General features: G+C 37.2%; 2 protein-coding genes across 4 annotated transcripts; one reads left to right on the forward strand and one right to left on the reverse strand.

Annotated features, from left to right (window-relative positions):
• Nucleotides 1-566: 566 nt before the first annotated feature.
• fam114a1 (family with sequence similarity 114 member A1) lies at nt 567-9142 on the forward strand. 2 transcript variants are annotated; one of them, XM_079859055.1, is made up of 14 exons: nt 567-621; nt 930-1040; nt 2077-2394; nt 2519-2603; nt 4539-4720; nt 4922-5056; nt 5298-5450; nt 5588-5753; nt 6164-6249; nt 6332-6532; nt 7488-7627; nt 7709-7781; nt 8357-8410; nt 8546-9142. In XM_079859055.1, exons 1-14 carry the CDS (start codon nt 595-597, stop codon nt 8669-8671), a joined length of 1857 nt encoding a protein of 618 aa, XP_079715181.1. In that variant the 5' UTR covers nt 567-594; the 3' UTR covers nt 8672-9142. The 2 variants fall into 2 exon arrangements, with proteins under 2 accessions (XP_079715181.1, XP_079715182.1); XM_079859056.1 differs by having other exon boundaries at nt 5588-5714.
• LOC307151205 (uncharacterized protein) lies at nt 8953-19288 on the reverse strand. Of its 2 annotated transcripts, none has more exons than XM_079859074.1 (12): nt 18964-19288; nt 16175-16375; nt 15645-16061; nt 13975-14076; nt 13753-13824; nt 12680-12727; nt 12037-12084; nt 11847-11888; nt 10839-10865; nt 9897-9944; nt 9332-9391; nt 8953-9226 (listed from the first exon to the last, which is right to left on the reverse strand). In XM_079859074.1, the coding sequence occupies exons 1-12, from the start codon at nt 19040-19042 to the stop codon at nt 9183-9185; spliced, it is 1188 nt and encodes a 395-aa protein (XP_079715200.1). In that variant the 5' UTR covers nt 19043-19288; the 3' UTR covers nt 8953-9182. The 2 variants fall into 2 exon arrangements, with proteins under 2 accessions (XP_079715200.1, XP_079715199.1); XM_079859073.1 differs by having other exon boundaries at nt 9059-9226; nt 16175-16329; nt 18964-19158.
• Nucleotides 19289-19694: the final 406 nt, after the last annotated feature.

The following is a 19694-nucleotide window of genomic DNA, read 5'->3' on the forward strand; positions in this document are numbered from 1 at the left end:
TTGTCAAATTTAATTTATTTACTCCTGATTATATTCATATTACTCCAGTCTTCAGTGTCACACGATCCTTCAGAAATCATTCTAATATGCTGATTTGCCGTTCAAGAAACATTTATTATTATTATCTATGTTGAAAACAGTTGTGCTGCTGCTTCATGTTTTTGTGGAAACCATGATACCATTCAAACGTGTGGTACGATTAAAAAAGAGAGAAATTAACACTTATTCATCAAAAGTGTCAGTGGAGACACTTTTAATGTTACAAATGATTTCTATTTACAGTAATAAATTATTGAATAAATGTAATAAATAAATGTAATATGCAAAAAAAAAAAAATTCGAAATTGAAGAAAATCAAATATCGCTGTTTTGAACATGATTTCAGAAGAAATGCGGCATTGGAGGAATCACTAAACTGCATGCATGCATATTTTTGTATAGAAACTATAACGTGTAACCTGTGGTTTATAATTTCCAACCTGTTGCATTTGTCAAAAGAGAGGGCTCGTCCGGGATTTGAACCCGGGACCTCTCGCACCCTAAGCGAGAATCATACCCCTAGACCAACGAGCCAGTCCAAAAACAGTGAGTCATATGACAACTCACCAAAGTTTACCAAAGGTAGAACGCGAATTTACTCATTGATTTTTATCATTATAAACAGATTTACAGTGACTTATGTATTTTCTTAGTGATAGGAAAATGTGTTTATCTAATTTTACAATGATTCAGTTACATCTCATTACTTCACATTCCCAGTTTTCCCAACCAACTCTGAAACGCATCGCCATTTTAAAAGCCGAGATCGAACAGATTAATACCTCACTCTGTCAGTCCCAAACAGGATCGAGTTAGTACTACACAACATTTTGCTAAAATGTTTACGCAAGATGTGATAGTTTGACTCTTATCTATTTCCATATGAACAGAGTGCCAAAAGTTCAGGTGACGTCACCGGCCACAGCCGCACGCGACCCCGCTGCCGACGTGGCGCGAGCTCGAGCGGAAGGGTTGCGCGAGCGCGACTGTCAGCAGAACTGGTAAGAAGGGATGACTCCATAATTTAACTTTACTTCAGAAGAAATAGTACTACAAATGTTTATTTTGCATATATGTGTCTTGCGTTTTAGCGTTATGCTCTTCTCCACAGAGTACTTCCATATGTCGCGTTTGTTGTTATTCTTATGGATGATATTTAAGTTAAATTCGCTTCTGCGTTCGCTTTTGATGTGCTCGCAGAATATTCGAAATACTTTAACTTTCATTACATAAAGAAGAGACAATAAAAAATGCAAATATTAGGGAAACGAATAAATGATTTATGGTCAAACATAGACGTTTGATTTCAGCTAGTAGAAATGGAGCCTTGGAGGTATCATAAATCTGCATGCATATTTTTGTATTGAAACTGTAACTTGTAACCTGAAGTTTATAAACTGCCTTATATACAGTCTGTGTATTCATTTTTTGAACGTATGTGTAAAAACTAATGTTTGAATGTTGCTTAGTCATTTACTGAACGTATATTATTTACTAACTAATGTTTGAATGTTGCTTGTGCGTGTAAAAAACAACCGCTAGATGGCGCCGCAATCCGCATCAAACAAAGGCGCTTGACAATGCGGCACCATTCAGGGACAGTACTGTGTGTGAATGCAGTTCTGTGTGAATGCTTTTCTTTTCACACACACCTACCTACACATACATATTGGTTTCACAATAGTAATAATAATAATATCAATAATATAGTACTTTTTATACAGAAATGAAGATAGTTGCTAAACCCAAATCCTAAATTCAGGACCTAACCATAACACAAACCTGCTGACATAATTAGATAAAAAAGAAGAAATATAGTCACACTTTAGATTAGGGTCTAAATCTCATTTTTAACTAACTATTAACCATGACTTTTGCTTCAATAAACTCCTACTGCTTATCAATAGTAGGCTAGTTATTTTGCAAACCTTAGAGCTCAGTTGTCTCAGCGTCAAGCCGGAAGTTAGTGTGTGTAATCACGGCCAGCTGCTTACATGGCCTCTCATTACACTTTGTTTGTTGATCTGTTTTTATCAGAGCACCATGTCGCAAGAAGAGAACGTGGAAGACCTCACTGCAAAATCTCCCCCTTCCCTCCACCCGACTGCCTCTGATGAAACTGGCCCCATAGCTGCAATCAACACAGATGAGGTCCCATCTTTATCACAACTTTCACTAGGCACATCGACCCCTGACCCAACTAATGTGGCAGCGGAAGAGCACGGTACGCCCAAAGCTACTGAAGAGAAGCAGGTACACCAATCAGAAGAAAAACCTGAGGGTCAGGTGACTGAATGTGTGGAGTCAGTGAGCTTAGACCCAGATGTTACGCAGGAAGAAGCAGAGGGAACAGAGGTACATTCAATAGTGTTGAGCTGCGTTTGGTCAAAGTAATATTTTGTGCCATTATAGCAAATCCATAATTTTTTGTGTATATTTTGTGACTGTATCCTTCGGCTGTGCTGATGCATGTTATCAGCCCCTGGATGAGTCTAAATCGAAAGGCTGGAGTAGTTGGGGCTCCTGGGGGAAGTCACTTCTGACCACTGCTACATCCACTGTGGGTAAGTCACCATAGCAACCTGTCACTACAGCGAGATTGCCATAGTTAACCTTACAGTAGATCCTTCCACTGTTAACTGTTAGATAACACAGTCACAATAGAAAATTATACATATGAGAAGGGCTGCACGGTATGATAATGCTTTAAGTGTGTAAAATATGATTGAAATTATATTTAAATATATTTAAAAACCTAAAATGATATAACCAATATATGTTTCACATTCTATTAATTTCTCTAAAATCTGATCATCATCAATGTAAACAAACAAAAACTATTTAAATACCAACAACTCAATTTGGTAATATATAGTTATATAAACATGAAAACCTGACATCAAGAGCATCCAGGTAAACAGAAATACCTGAAACTAGGGGTGGACGATTAGTTATTCTATTGTTATTTTATTTTATCTCTGTTATTATAAATAAAAAACAAAGAGGCAAATTGCAAACAATAATACCAATACAATACATTAGACCTGAATAATCAAATGTAAAAATAAAACACTGCGTAGCCTTCACATTAATTAAATATACACTGATTCATATTGAAGCTAGAAAAAATGTATTCAGTAAGAGCAGTGAGTGATTTTCTCTTTTTCTTTTGTTGTTTGACAGACAACTACAGCAGGTATAGTTTTTTTAGGCTGCTATCTCTTTAAGACCTAACGCATGGATCATATTGACACGCATCCCAACTGTTTACTTTCACTTAAAGGAGAACTCCGGTCAATTTTAATATTGAGCTCATTTTTTTGTACATTTGGAGTGCTGTCAATACAGAGAACAACGACAAAAATCGGTGTTGCCTACACCGTGTTATCCTCTTTTTAAAATTTGCACCCTGTTGACTTCAATGGGGCAAGTACTAAACCTGCTTTTAGCCTCTTAACATTCTTGATGTGTCATTACAAGTGCACAGGTCATGTGAGTGATTCCTTCAGAGTGAACACGGTGAATCTGACTGCAGTAGATGTGAAAGATATGAATAAAAATGATGTTTATTCAGCCAGCGCACATACCTGTATTTACATCCTGTTTTCGGTTGAAGTCCATAGTAATCGATTGTCGAGTTCACGCGCATGATCATAAGTACTAAACCAATGCGCGTGAACTCGACAATCGATTACTATGGACTTTGACCGAAAACAGGATGTAAATACAGGTATGAGCGCTGGCTAAATAAATATCATTTTTATTCATATCTTTCACATCTACTGCAGTCAGATTGACCCGCGTTCACTCCGAAGGAATCACTCACATGACCTGTGCACTTGTAATGACACATCAAGGATGTTAAGAGGCTAAAAGCAGGTTTAAAACTTGCCCCATTGAAGTCAACAGGGTGCAAATTTTAAAAAGAGGATAACACGGTGTAGGCAACACCGATTTTTGTCGTTGTTCTCTGTATTGACAGCACTCCAAATGTACAAAAAAATGAGCTCAATGTTAAAATTGACCGGAGTTCTCCTTTAAGACATAACCGACTGTGTTTATGTGAATATTCGCCAAGACAGGCATTTTGACATAACTGTGTGTATTCGACCATTCGAGTGCAATAAGCCGTGAAAGAAAATTGAATGTCCGAGAGGCGGCTTTCTGTGCGCGCGCTTCGTGTGTGTGTCAGACAGCACGAGAACCGCAGTGAGTTGTTTTCCGCAGTTTATTGCACTTAATAACTTTTTAACATAAACCAATCACACTTAAGTGCCCAGTCTATATGCAAATGTGAGACATAATACAAAAAAAAAAACGATCTTAGCCTAATGCGTCTTAGTAGGTAATCAGGTATTATAGTAAACACAGTTGTGTGAATGTTAACTTTTGGGACAATAAATCAGATTATTTGCACATCTGTTCTGTGCATCAGGCCTTGCAGAGTTAATTCAGCCCTAAAGTTGAATAATATCCTTCAATCTTTTGATTGTCCTTAGGTCAAGGGTTAAGCTCTGTAAAAGAGAAAGCAGGTGTGGCGCTCCGAATGCGTCAGAGCTCATCGTGTGAGGAGGCAGAAGAGGCCCATGAGCATTCCGGGACAGAGATGGCAGAACACGTTCATTCAGAGGAGGTGCACAGAGGAGTACTGTCAACCATCAGCAGCGCTGTTCAGAACACTGTGAGTCAGCGCAAGGATATAACACACTTCATTAGTTTTAACATGACTTACCATGATCACAGAACCTATACTTGATGGTGCATTAAAGAGAGCATGAGTTTCGGCTGACAACTTGTGATTGAATCACCCAAGATGAAATAATCTTTCTTGTCCCTCCATCTTGGACACATTTTCATGCACCATTTTTTCTCCCTCTCGCAGGGAAAGTCAGTAATAACAGGAGGTCTGGATGCTTTGGAGTTCATTGGAAAGAAGACTATGATTGTCTTGGCAGAGAGTGATCCGGGCTTTAAAAAGACTAAAATACTGATGCAGAGAACTGTGTCTTTGTCTCAGGTAAGATTGTCAACAAATGCTTCAAATCTATCTTACATGATGTAAAACCCTAGCCTATTTACAATAAGGTACAGTACAGAGGCTATGCTATATTGTGAATATAGTCCTACAACTATCATACAGTAGAAGATTATTGCATTATTGACTTTAACAGTGGTTTTGTGGGAAAATCCTGCCATATTTTCAGTATGTTTGTCTGATACTTGCCTGATGTATGTCCTTATGTTGTGTCTGTCTGCAGATGTTAAAAGAAGCAAAGGAAAAGGAGAGAGAGAGACTGAGCAGTCAGATGGTTTCAGAACCAACCGCCCACTATGGGATCTTGTTTGATGATTACCAAGGCTTGTCTCATCTCGAGGCACTGGAGATTCTTTCCAATGAGAGTGAAGGAAGGGTTAGTAACACTCACTACATACTGTACATTCACCCATATAGTACCTGTTACTATCCAAAAACAAGCTGAAATGAGCTGTGTAATTCAAAAAAAGTCCTTATATTTTCCTCTTTTCATTGTGTTTCTCTCTATTTCAGGTGCAGGAGTTCTTGTCCTCTTTGGAAGAGGAAGATTTGGAAGTTCTGAAGAAGGAGCTGATTGCGATTAAAGAGATCTTCATCACTCGGGAGGAGGAGGAAGCTGATGCCGCCTCTGGGGAAAACGGTGATCTTAATTCCCAAATTCAGTGTTCCACTCCTCTCTGTGAGTCTTTAATTGCTAAAACATAATTAGACAAATCCAGATCACAATCTGGTGTGAACAAATCCAAGACCACAATCAGGATCCTGTGAGGGATAAATCTTTATTACAATTTCTGCATTAATGGATATTAATCAGGTTAAATGGTCAAGTTCACACGTTTAAATTTTAAATCCAATCACAGATTTAGAGTTAAAATGATTAGTTATGTAATCTACATAATTATTAAGGCTGTGAAATTATTATAATTTATAATTCTGGTTGAAATCACCATACCACAAGTATTGGAAAACCAAATCTCAATGAACAGACATTGATTTGATATGACAGGTGACTCAGTCAGAGCACTATAAATATTTCAGTCCTCCTCATTTCTGCCCATGGGTATAACATTTATGTGATCTGTGTTTCAGCTGCTGATGGAGAGGAGTTTGTCAGTGTTCTTACTGAGCTACTCTTTGAGCTCCATGTTGCTGCAACTCCAGACAAACTGAGCAAAGTACAGCCACACACAGACACACACACACACACACACACACATATGTTATTCACAAACACTAATCAAACTGTGTGCCCTGCAGGCCCGAATAAAAGCTCATGATTGGGTGCGAGAAGTGGAGCAATCCCGGGAAGTTGTCAAGAATGTAACAGAGGAATTAAAGGAAGAGTGCTCCACCCCTTGCCCCGATCCAGAAAAGGGAGAACAAAAAGAAGAAGAAAAGGGAGAAGAAGGAAAAAACGATACAAATAACACAAAAGACGGAAACTCGGATGATGTTGAGGTGAGAAATGTTTTGAGTGTGTCGTTGAGTCTGAACTATATGTACTGTATACATAAGTTTCTTATTCTCTGTACACACAGAATGTGTTCTGCACTATTTTTCCATTGTTTTACTTATAGACTGTTGTCGCAATGTGCATACTATCCATCCTAAATACTATGTGAGATTACAATAAGCAAGCCTGCCAAATCTCACGCCATGTCCATTTTCTCACAACGCTCAAGTTTAAAGAAGTTCAACTTTTAAAAAATGCGTCTCTAGACCTTGTTGGTTTTTTGTTGTTGTTTTTTTTCTTGTTCCACTGACCTGATTTTAAATGCAAAAACACATTCTGTGTGAACCGGCCCTTAGACTGTATTTATTTGAAATAATGGTTAATATATTTTGGTCATTTATTCCTGTGATGGCCAGTTACTAGTGTCTATTTAAAGAAATAGTTCCCCTAAAATTGTTTGTCATCATTTACTCACCCTCATGTTTTCATTCTTCTGTTGAACACAAAAGAAGATATTTTAAAGAATGTTGGTTATCAGACAGTTGACGGTAGCCATTGACTTCAATATACATTTTTTTTCCTTCTTTGTTAGTCAATGGCTATCGTCAACAGTTTGATTACCAAGATTCTTTAAAATATCTTCTTTTGTGTTCAACAGAAGAAAGAATCTCATACAGGTTTGGAACAACATGAGGGTGAGTAAATGATAACAAATTTTTGGGTGAGCTATCCCTTTAATATTTTTGTGGAAACTGTAGATACATTTTTCTTTTCAGGATTTCTTGATGAATATAATTTTGAATAGCATTTATTTAAAATATAAACCTTTTGTAGCATTATAGTGTCTTTACTGTCACTTTTGATCAATTTAATGCTTCCTTGCCGAATAAAAGTATTGCTTTCTTAAAAAAAACAAAAAAAAACATGTATAAACCTTTATTTTAATGTGTACGTTTGTAGAAGGTGTATCTGTCATCAGTGGGCAGTCTTGCGGAGGTGACCGCTCGTAGTATAGAACAGCTACACAAAGTGGCTGAGCTGATTTTACATGGACAAGAGCTGGAGAAGCCAGCCTGCCAACAGGCCAGTATACTGGTCAGGTGAGTTCCTCAGCTGTTTCCATAAGACAGTATTGGACAAGTCCTTTTATCAGCTGTATAGTGACTGTTGTGTATGCCCAGGTTAACCAGTGCCATGTGTAAGGAGGTCGGATGCCTGGCCCGAAAGTTCTCGGACACATTACTGGCTGTAGGGGTGAGTCTGACTGACCCTAACGCATGTTCCTTGTCTTATTTTGAACTATTTATCAGTGGATTTTATTGCAAAAAACTTTCAAATATTATAACTATTACCTTCCCTTTTCAGTTTGTCTTCGGTTCGGTTTCCTTCAGTTGATGCCCTCTTATTTTTCAGCCCCTCCCTTCCAATCACATGTCATATTTCATGATCCAATCAGTTCCTGTCAGATAAAACCCAGCTTACTTTTTTTTTTCTAGTTGAAAAAGCTGTTTCTACTGTTGCACAGCACAGCTAAATTTACAGAGCAAACTGTAAATTTAGTTTAATATAAACTGTGAAAATTCACATTGAGAATCTTTTGTTATTTAATGCTAGTAAGAATTTGTTTTCCCAGTGTAGCCCTGTGATTTTGTGGTGATGCACTGTGGGCCACTATATCACTTTGAAATGCGTCACATTATGGAAGTAAAACAGGTTGCATATGCTGTTTCATGTCAGTGTTGTTTTATATAGTTTGCAAACTCCTATATCTCCTGAAGTTTAAAATGATCATCCTGCTGTTTTTTGTCTCTCTATTTTTGTCCCTATAGAATCAGAGAAAGGCAGAAGAACTAAATCCTCTAGTGGACAGTGTGATGCTGGAGGTAAAATATGATCATTTTCATAATGCACAGCTAACAAATGAGGAGACGGCTATAGGGGTTTTGATGATGATGATTAGAATGACTAGTTATGATAATGACGACCCTTCATCACTGCACTGTGTCTTGTTTCCCCAGGGTTGTAATAGCACTACTTACATCCATAATGCATTCCAGCTGCTGTTGCCTGTTCTTCAGGTCTCACATATTCAGACCAGCAGAACCACAGTCAAGCCAGTCCCTGAACCAGCATCCAAAGAATAGTGCCCTCATTCTGTGTATTGTGTTTAGGTATGTTGCTTCAATATGAGAGCTTAAACCAAAAAAGTGCAATTCTAGTCTATATATAGACTCTTACAAATACATAATTAATAAAATTAAGATTGAAACTCCTAACTTATTTAGAAAGCTGCTTGTCCACTTTAAATATATGTTTGTTCTTTTTTAAGTGACTTTACTAAAAATGAAGATTATTAATCATGTGTTGCATTGTCTGAGCAGATTTGGAGGTCCAACCGACATTCGCTTAAAATAATGAACAGTTACACAATTACCAGTTTTTATTTTGAATAAAATTTACCAAGAACATAATCTGTAATATAAATTATATGAAACTAAAGACTGAAATTATAAGTACAGTAATGTTTTTTTAGCGTGTGAAAATGTCCAGTTCTCACTGTTCTCAGTACGTCACATGTTGTCCGTTAGTTAAATAAATAAACTTAGTGCCTCTGCTGTTTCTCGTTGATTTAAAGGGTTAAAGCTCCCCATTTTCTTAATGACTGGAACAAGATAAGTTGTTTCGATGATGCAGGTAAGCTGGAGATGGAAAAAGAGAGAATGGAGAAGGTGTAAAATGACAGATATATCAAATGAATAATTCTGATGGTTAATGAAGATTGAGAGGCTGGAAACGTCACTTACTTGATGGTTCACAGTTGGCTTGTGCTGCCAGATGTTGGAGCTGATGTGATTTTTTAAACTCTGTAAAAATAACAATATTTATTAAAAATGGGTCTTGTAGAATTCTATGCATGACAACATTAGTCTTGCCAGGAGTCCATCTGTAGTGCAATTTATTTTGCCCCAAGCAACATACTGGCATCAAAGATCTACCTATCATTAGCTTGTGTCATCATCACTGTGACCGGATGAGACATCATGCAAGATTCAAAGTGTGTACAACACTGTTTCAGGCTATACTGGATAGGAACTAGTAGTGGCAAGAGAGTATACCATCATCAGACATCAGACTGTTTTACATCAGCTGATGGATGAGGAAATTAATGTGGACATCTTTTTTGAAGTATTAATCTGCTTTGTAAAGTCTCCACTTAGATTGAATTTAAAGCATACAAATGCTGTTTAATATTCCAAACACATGAAATGCTTGAGGGTTTGGACTTTTGAGGCATTTTTATATCCAAACTATAAATGATCACTATTATACAGAGGAAAGCTAGACTCATCTTCATCCATTTATATTTACCTTCCTTTGTTTCTGGGGCATTACATTGCTCCTCTTCTTCTTTTTCATCTGGAATCAAGTCAATTTTGAAGTCAGTTTTATAAATAGAAAAAAAAAGGTCTTTTCACAATACACTGTTTCAATCAAAGCAGCTTTTTTTTTAGCTTAATGGAATGGAAAGCACAGGATTGTGGGATAATCAAAGGCAGCTAAGGATACATCTATGCTGCCTTCAAAAATGTATCAGATGAAGGTATCTAAAGAGACAGGAAGTGAGGCTAACATTGGATTTGGGCGTGCCCTGATGCCTTCCTACCTTGGAATGCATCCTCCAAAGGCAGCATTTTTAAGCTTTCGGATAAAACTCATCCAGGCCTTGTCCCTTTTTTTGCACATGAATTATTTAAAAGGATATAGTGACGTATGTTCCCGGAAGAAAACGAGACGAGGCGTTTCAGGGAGTTCAGAAACAGTGCTTACTCATATCGGGAATAACTCCCTTTAGAGTGGAATCTTGTGCTTTGTAACATTGCAGACCTCTTTCATGCTCAAACGTCAACATTACACACTAAAGAAAGTTGAAAATGTAAGAAAGCAGAATACGACCCCTATATTGTCTTCATGACTTATAGTCGCATTTAGCCGAGCTGGGCAATAATATATTTAATATTTTGCAAACAATCAAGCATTGAGATTTGCTATACAGTACATATGGCTGATAAGGTTGGATGTACTATATATCCAATTTTAAATATAATATTGCTGCGTGATAATATAGTTTGCATTTTGTGACAATATAAAGAATCAAGCAGTTGTTTCAGTTATGCTATTTATGTGATATGCATATTCTATAGGTCTATATTTGTATTTAATTCATTTCATTTATTTCTATTCAATGCTACTGTGTTTTTTTAATGTGTTTCTTGAAAGAATATGTAAATGTGTTAAATGTCTCATTCATACCTGTAGTCTCAAAGATTGGTGACAATCCTAGAACATGAGAGACCATTATAAAAAAATAAACACACATAGCCACCATTAATATGAATACACTGTACAGGAGATCAGTTCTTCAATATAGTATACAACCTCATATATATATATATATATATATATATATTTATTTATTTATATATACTGTATATATATATATATTGGATGTGGTTGTCATCCACACACACACACACACACACATTTTGATTGATGTAGGCTTTACAGTAGCATACTCCTGCAGGTTTTAAGGAATAACCCATCCAAAATGAAATTTTAAATGAGTTTCATCCTTCCCGGGAACAAAAGAAGTTATATATACTGTAGAAGAATGCAATAAAAGTAGATGGTGACTTCGGCTCACAAAATGGCATACAAAGCTATCATATGGCTTCAGAAGATTTGGAAGAGTCGCATATGGTGCTTTTATGTCCTTTTTGGAACTTGGTGTTTTCTGGTCCCCATCCACTATGTAATGAGCAACGAGAACATTCTCAAAACTGATGTTCCACAAAAGAATATGGGTTTGTAACAACTTGAGGGGAGTAAATGATGACAGAATTATAATCATTAGTGTCCCTTAAATTGCTCCAAGGACATTTCTGTTGTAATTACTGTACCCTATAGGTGCGTCCCAATTTGCGTACTTATCCACTATTCTGTGCCGTTTTGTAGTTTAAACAGTGTAATTAGTGTGTTCACACTGAAAAAATGCACTTTAAATTCTCAGATGATGCCCTTAATTAACCGAAAAACTAAGTGTGGAATCCTGGACACTTCATGCACTCAACTGTCACAACTTTATTTACATAGTGGAGGGGGACGGACTATCAGACAGATGTTGAGTGACATAACTGTATAAAAAAAGTCATACTCTACATGGCTGAGTACATAGTGTGAGTGCATAGTGTATAGTGCGTCATTTAGGACACAACTTATACCTCTCTCTGCGTAAAAAGAAATATCTAAACAATCACTTACTTTTCTTGTACATAAGGTCAGCTACCCTGCTGAGCAGGTTTTCTGTGAATGTATAAATTGAGAGTTAGGTTGGTTTGGAGTTAGTCAGTGCTGGTAAAAACATACAAGGTTACTTTACAGCATTTTGATAAAGCACAAATCTCTTCTGGGTAAAAAGAGTGCAGTATGATAGAGCAGGGTGTTTGTTTACCTTCGGTTCTGTTCTCAGTTGAAGAGATCTCAAAGAATACATCATCATCTATATTAGATAAACAGAAATACATCAACCTTTATTAACTAACAATGAAGCAAGTATAAATGATATATATAAAAAAAAAAAACCTTGCTGCGTGTACTGCTGTAACGGACTGGTTACGGCACTTGCATATTGTTGCCCTGTTGTTGGTTTGATTACTTCTAATGCTTTCCACATTTGTGAGTTGCTTTGGATAAAAGCATCTGCTAAATGATTGTCCCCCTGTAGTCAATAATTATATCACTTAAAACTTACCTTTGATCACCAAAATGACACATTTTAAAAGTTTTTTTCCTTATAGCTCCAAATAGCTTGAATGTAACTATACACCCTCGCTTAATTTAGTATACGCGGTTCTATGAATATGCAAATTGGCCCCGTCCCCACTCACTCACACCAGCTCAGAGATCCACTCGATCCACATAGACATATAAACATTAAAAACTTGATTTTCACCACAGGGGCCAGGGGGACTTTAAATGTAAATGTAAATCATATAAAACTATATAAAAATAGGACACACAAGTCTATTGGTTTATTTACACAAATTTAACAAGGACACATTAGCCAAACAATCACAAGACAAACACTTGCTTACCACTCATGCTGTACATTTCTATGGACACATCAGGGACATTGCTCATCACTGAAAGCAAAAATTAGAAAATTAATTAGTTGTCACATCTGGTTTGTGTTTTGCTTGAGTTGGACTTTCAGTAAGGATATGTTTACACAACAACAATGTACTAAAAACAGAAGACAACATTGTCAAAATGATCCCCGTTCACACGGATCTGCAAAAATGACACCAAAGGCTGTATTATGAATGCCAGGACAGTAGTTGGCGATGTCACTTTGTCAAAAAGGACTTGTCAATAACCAGCGAACACATAATATCGGCATCGTTTTCAAAATCCTGAACTTTGAAACCCATTTTCAAAAGCTTGCTTTTTCAGGCCCCCAAAACGCCATTGTCGTGTAAATAAATGGCCAAAACGCATAAAAAGTTTTCCGATTTCAGTTAGTTCTCGGTTCTCAGTTCAGTTTCCTTTGTTTTCTTTGTTCATTCTATTTTGTTGCCATGACTTTTTATTTCCCCACCTGTGTCTTGTTAATTATCTTGTTTAGTCCCAGTGTATTTATATCGCTGTTTTGGGTTCAGTCTTTGGCTGCGTCCGAAAACTGATACATGCCGACTTTGGAGGACGCATTCCAAGGTAGGAAGGCATCAAGACACGTCCGAATGCAATGTTAGTTTCACTTCCTGTCTCCTGAGATACCTTCATCCGATCGATTTTTGAAGGCTGCATAGATGTATCCTTAGCTGCCTTTGATATCCCACAATCCTGTGCTTTCCATTCTGTGACAGTTGAGCTAGATGGTGTCTGAAAGTTGCGGCTGGTCATCAGTTTGTATGTAAATGTACATTTTTGATCAATATTTTCCACTTATGATGTCATTTCTAGCGAAAAATCCCTATTGTAGTCTTTAAATTATTCACTTAGTTTTCACCAAAGCTCTCTCTATTTTGCTGTAGATCATTAAACCGTAACACTGCCTCAGAAGTCAGTCCGAAATCAGTTTTGTGAGGAACCTCCGCCTGCAAAGTCAAAGTCAAAGCACAATCATAGAAAAGCTTTGCGACTATATAAACTTGTTAGTGTCACTCACAATTTTCTGTTGGCTTGCTGAGCTGATGTCGGCTGGCTGAAACCGGCACAACTGTGAACAACTGGGACTTTCCTAAAGTGAAAAGACCAAAAACAAGATTGATCCAAATAGATTAATCTAATGTGATGTTCATTTTGTCAATTATATTATCATTATGGATCCCAAACTGAAAACACCCCAGTGTCAAAGGGCTGTTGATTGATTTGTAGAAGTGATACTCACTATATTTGCTCTTGAAGATCAGGCAGCCCACACTCAATAGAGTTACCACAACCACAGTCAGTACCAGTGCCAACCACACTGAAGTGATCACACCCCAGCCCTCTAGGAACAAGGAAATGAAGTATATAGCAACAGAAACTTTAACAAGAGTACAGCGAAGCATAATACTTGAATGAAACATGAAAAACAAAACAGCATATAATATATCAATGCTTAAACATCAGAAGTTTACAATGCCCTTGTCTTTAAAAGTCTTACCAAGTTCATTTTACACTTACTTTAACCCAAATGACCTCGTGTGAGTCTGGCAATGTACTGTCTGAAAGGATTTGTGGTTTTGGATGAGTCAAACACTGAATAGACTGGCTTGATGTATTGCTATAATATATTTATCAAAAGTTAGGTTGAATTATGAAGTCCTGCTGTCTCCTTCCATGCCCGAATCAATAGACAGGATAAAAGAGTCTCAGCTCTCCTTCAGAGGGAATTTATGAGAGAGGCAGAGATGCTTGGGTGAGAACGATTCACTGTGTATTTGTAAAAACATATTTGATATGATGTAATCAGCATGGCTGAAAGAAATATATATGCTGAATTATTTGTATTTTATTTTTAAAATGTGCTAAAAAGTCCAAAGTTTGGTATAAAGCAACTAATTTCTCTTTTTGCTCAGAAATCTTTTTTTTTCAAGAAAAGTTAGAAAAGCATTTATATAAATATGCTTTACACACACACATATATATACTGTATATACACAATTCTTTCTGGTTCTCGAATTTGATTGGCTGAGAGCCTTTTTCAGCTGCACGATATTCACCCAGTAACAGCACTCTAACCCTTTCTCCACTTGTATAACTCCGCTTGCGGCGACTGTCATAGCGGTCAAGCAAATTCACCATATATTTTTTAAAAAGACTACCGTTGTTGTGTCACGAAATGTAGTTCTAAAGTCCTCCCTGTGGTGAAAAACAAGCGTTTAATGTTGTTTATGTCTTGGCGTTTTTGCCTTTTATTAGGATAGGACAGTAACTAGACAGGAAGTGAGGTCGGAGAGAGAGGGGAAACAGGTTCAGGAAAGGTCCACGAGCCAGGACTCGAACTTGGGTCGCCCGAAGCACAACGGCGCTATGTCGGCGCACTTGCCCACAAGGCTATCGGCGCCGACCTATGTGGTGTTTTTAATATGCTTTAAGACAAACCATGTGCAAATTCATAAGTCAGCACCATTGCTGAGTATTTTCTCCCAAAAACTGCAGTGAATCAAAGACTGTCTCAAAAACGCGGTTTGAAATCGCTGGTGTTCCTGATGTCACAAACTACCTTGTAACCAATCATGTCAACTTATGATCATTAACAAGTGGATCTCTGAACTGGTGTGAGTGAGTGGAGGCGGGGCAAATTCATAGGGGCATATTCATAGAACCGCGTATACTAAATGAGGCAAGGTTAGGGTTAGGGTTAGTTACATTCAAGCTATTTGGAGGCATGTAGAATTATTTTCAAGGAAAAAAAACATTTAAATATGGTGATCAAAGATGAGTTTTAAGGGATATAATTATTGACTACAGGAGGACTTTAATTATATTAGCCTCTTAAAAGCTGGTTTATTATCGTTTGTCTTGTGCATAGCATGGCATTGTGAAAGATAACGGTTTCTGATGGTTTCTCACCTTTTTTTGTTTGCGTAACTGGTAACGCAGCAGATCTTGCTGTTTCATTGTGCTCCTGGTAGTAAAAGAGGAAACTGCTGCTAGTCGTTTGGCACTTAAACGCATGTGTAGAAGCTGTTACTTGCGAAGATATTGTAGTTGTTTTAAGGGAAGAGGTGATTGGTTTGGCAGAAGAAGTGGTTTTTAAAATGGAGGTGTTTTGTCTTGGATGACTGGTGTTTTGTTGTGTGGGTTCTTCTGTGGACATGTTCAGATCTGGACATTTGCTGTTGTCTGGTGGGAGGTAGCAGTAGAATAGTCTCTGGTCATTTTGGGGTCCAGTGTAGAGTTCAGTGTTGTTGAGAAAAGCAAATACGCTAATATTCCATCCAGTGAGATTGCCTGCCTTCATTGTCAGAAGCACCATCACATCCTCTGCTATGAAATGTACAACATGCACACAGTTATTATTATTGGTTATTATTGTAGACAATAAACAACAAGCAGCAGTAAATTTCACAAATAAAATAATAATAAAACAACTATCCCACCTGACTGTGAGGTATTGTTGTAGAGAAGCCGCAGATCAATTTCAGCCTTACACAGATACCATCCTTCATCACGTTTGTGTTGACTGCTGGCATTTATAAGTTCTGTCGCACATGGAGGGTCAGCCTGACCACAAAGCTTTGCATCATTTTCAGGTCTGCAAGGGTCAAAAGGCTCACAGAAAAACTGAATTTGTGATACATCTGTGAACCCCCCCCAAAAAAAAGAAAAAAAGAAAGAAGAAGAAAACTCTCTTACTTCATATTTCAAGTCATGTGCAATACCCACATTCAGTGAAACACAAAATCCTTTAAGTTTAAACACATGTGCCAATTGTTCTTAAAGTTTTCTTTGTATTCATGTTGGTTTTATGGCATATTAAGATTTTTATTTATTTAATGTTTTTTATTTACTTAGTCACCATGAAATCAAAATGATTATTTTATATGGAATATTGCAGTATTTATTATAAATAATTTATCTGTGCACATCATTTTGTAATATTTGTGCCCTTGTAATCTTTAGTCAAAATAACTTCCCCTCCCTCTTGCAGCAACATCTCTTCTCTGATGATGTGTTTCCCGGTGGGAGAGCGGGACAACCTGTCACTCACATGAGATCATAGCAATAGAGTGCAACTGTGCCCTTTTTTCAGTACCGCTGTTGCTGGAAGTATTTTTTTCCATTCATTTTCCCATAGGGATTTAAAAAGAGTCTTTGTTAAAACATTATGAACCAAGCCAACCAGCTACAAGGTGAATCACAACATTACAAACTTTGATTCGGAAAATCAGATACAAAGACAAAGGTACTCAAACTGTGAACGGCTCATCCCATGAAGCATTGCGAACAGCCCAATCAAATTAAAAACAAAGGAGAAATATAAAACTACACATTACAAAAGGTGGCGTTGGCGGGACAGGAAGCCTCCTGGGCAGTACCGGCAATACAGTAAGCCAGAGAGATGCCGGCAGTTCAGGGAGCCAGGGTGGTACCGGCAGTGCAGAGCGGGTGTCTCAGAGACGGCCTCTGTGACAGTGTCTGGGAGAGCAGACGGCTCTTGGACATCCCCCACCCCCAAAAAAACATTCTTGGGAGGAGCCTTGGGGGTGTGTGCCACTGCCAACCACACACACAAGATAACCATGACCATCATGGTCAGCTTTGCGGACTCAGGGGCTGAACCCGATGCTGGAGCGTACTCAGGGGATGGAGCAAACACTCGACTGTGCTCAGGGGCTGATGTAAATGTGTGTGTGGCCCAGGAAAGGACCACCTCTTCGATGACACCAGAACTGACAGGAAGAGACGGCTCTGTTACTGCTTCCTCTGGAATTTCACTTACTGGAACAGGCTTGGGAATTTATCTCACTGGAACAGACTCTGGAATTTGACTCACTGATTCCATTAACTTGATGAAATTTATACTTGGTTTTAATAAATAGAACATTAGTTATTGCAAGAAAATACAAAATAGAATTGTATTTGGTCTCTCTTTTTATGTAATGTTTATTTAACCAGGAAAATTAAGTGTAACAGACCTAAATTTACATTTGATACAGTGAGGACTTTGTCTCTTCATTTTTAAAACACCATCGCACACCACTTATAAATGATAATAAATGATATATATATAGTAATGCAATTAGTTTATTTTTAAGGGAGTAACGCAATATTGTAATGCATTACTTTTCAGAGTAACTTTCCCCAACAACTTTCCTTTAAGCCTTGTTAAACTGGGGATAAAGTTGTCTGGGGAAAAAACGGAAGGTGCTATAGCTCTATTGTGGCATTCCACTTATATTATATATATAACGCTTTATCCAATACAGATTGTTTCAAAGCAGCTTTACAGTGATAACAAGAAAATGATTCAAAGATGCAAATAGAGTTCATTTCTCTAAAAGAAAAAAGGGCATCAAACAAGATCATCAATTATTAAATTAGTTCATTTAAAGCAGTTCTGCAGAAAAACAGTGATGTCATCGTTCAGCTGAGTTTAATAATCATGTTTAACTGTGGAATTCCTTGTGAAATACTATATTACCCATGATGCTGTACAGAAAATTACACCAATCACACACACACCAGTATTCACAATAAAGCATTACTTAAACTCCACAAACACTAACAGAACCGTTTTTATAAGTTACAGCAAAAATGTAAGCTATTATCATTTGCTCATTTTTGTACTCTTCATCTGACTCCTTTATCATGTAAACTGTAATGTTTTGAGAAATTGTTCTTCCTGTTTTCTCAAACACCAGCGTGGTTTTCTGTTTCTTTTGGCAAGTTGGAGTGCATGACACTTCCTGTATAAAAGTTAGAAACCTAACAAACCATACCGACCTAACAGTTTTGTGCTTAGAGACAGTGTCTAAAACCATAAAAACAAATGTGCATTGTTACTGTTACAGCTAGAATCCAAAGTTTTACCTCACACACATACACGTGTCATACACGTGCAAACTCTGGTTTTTAAAAACAACGCATGTCTAGACCACGTTGGTGTAATAACCTGCGACAGAGTGCCAACTGTTTTAACCTGTTTTAAAGTTTAATACTACTAAAATTTAGACATACAGAAGGTAATGCAACAATGCACCTTAATTCTAAAAGACATGGACAATACTGAAGTTTACTCATGCTGTCAATCATACAAACATTTTCTTTCTGACCACACTTTTCTCTGAAACACACATGCTCACAAATACCCACCCCACTGCCACATTTCCTTCACTCACGCCTGCTCGTGGACCCCAAAACATCTTCCTTTGCTATTTTTACTTACTTGGAAAAAACTCTGGTAGGCACAAGATGAAGGTGAGAAAGAAGACGACGCAGAGTTTGAAAGCACCTGATCTCGTCATGGTAAAAGACGGTGATGACTGCGCCACTGTAAGGTCCCCAACCTCTCAACTTGTTGACCATACATTGGAAATCTCACACACTCTCACATCTCACCCATTATCTTATCTAGTCCCACATTTAGACCCACATTACATTTAAAATAATCCTACGTACTTAACCTACAGATATTTTCAGCATGTCTCCACAATACTTTCTTGATTACATGAAATGTTTTACCACTTCCTACTTGTCTTCCTGTTTTGTGTAATTTTGAAACAGAAAAAAAAAGAAAGAAAGAAAGACATTTTAGATATATTTGCTTGTCTCACAAGGATTCAAATCATTAATTTAGAGCTATATTAGTGTTTACCAACCTGTTTTGTTTAATGCACCCATACTTCTTCATCAGTGGGACTAAATTACTGTTTTTATTGACATCAAATTTGGCCAAATGGTTATGTAAAAATTAAATAAAAAAAATGTTATGCCTGATTTCATGTAGCATTATCATTATTTTAAAGTGGCCATAATTAAAATGATGCATGCACTTAAAAAAATAAATAAAAACAATGGGTGATAAACTCACCAAGTAGCTTCCTTTCAGTTAGTTGTTTCTCTTTGTGTTTAATTATTTTATTTATATATATTACACGTATATATGTAAAGACACTA

This window comes from Squalius cephalus (assembly GCF_949319135.1).
Source record: "Squalius cephalus genome assembly, chromosome: 2".
Classification (NCBI taxonomy): Eukaryota; Metazoa; Chordata; class Actinopteri; order Cypriniformes; family Leuciscidae; genus Squalius; species Squalius cephalus.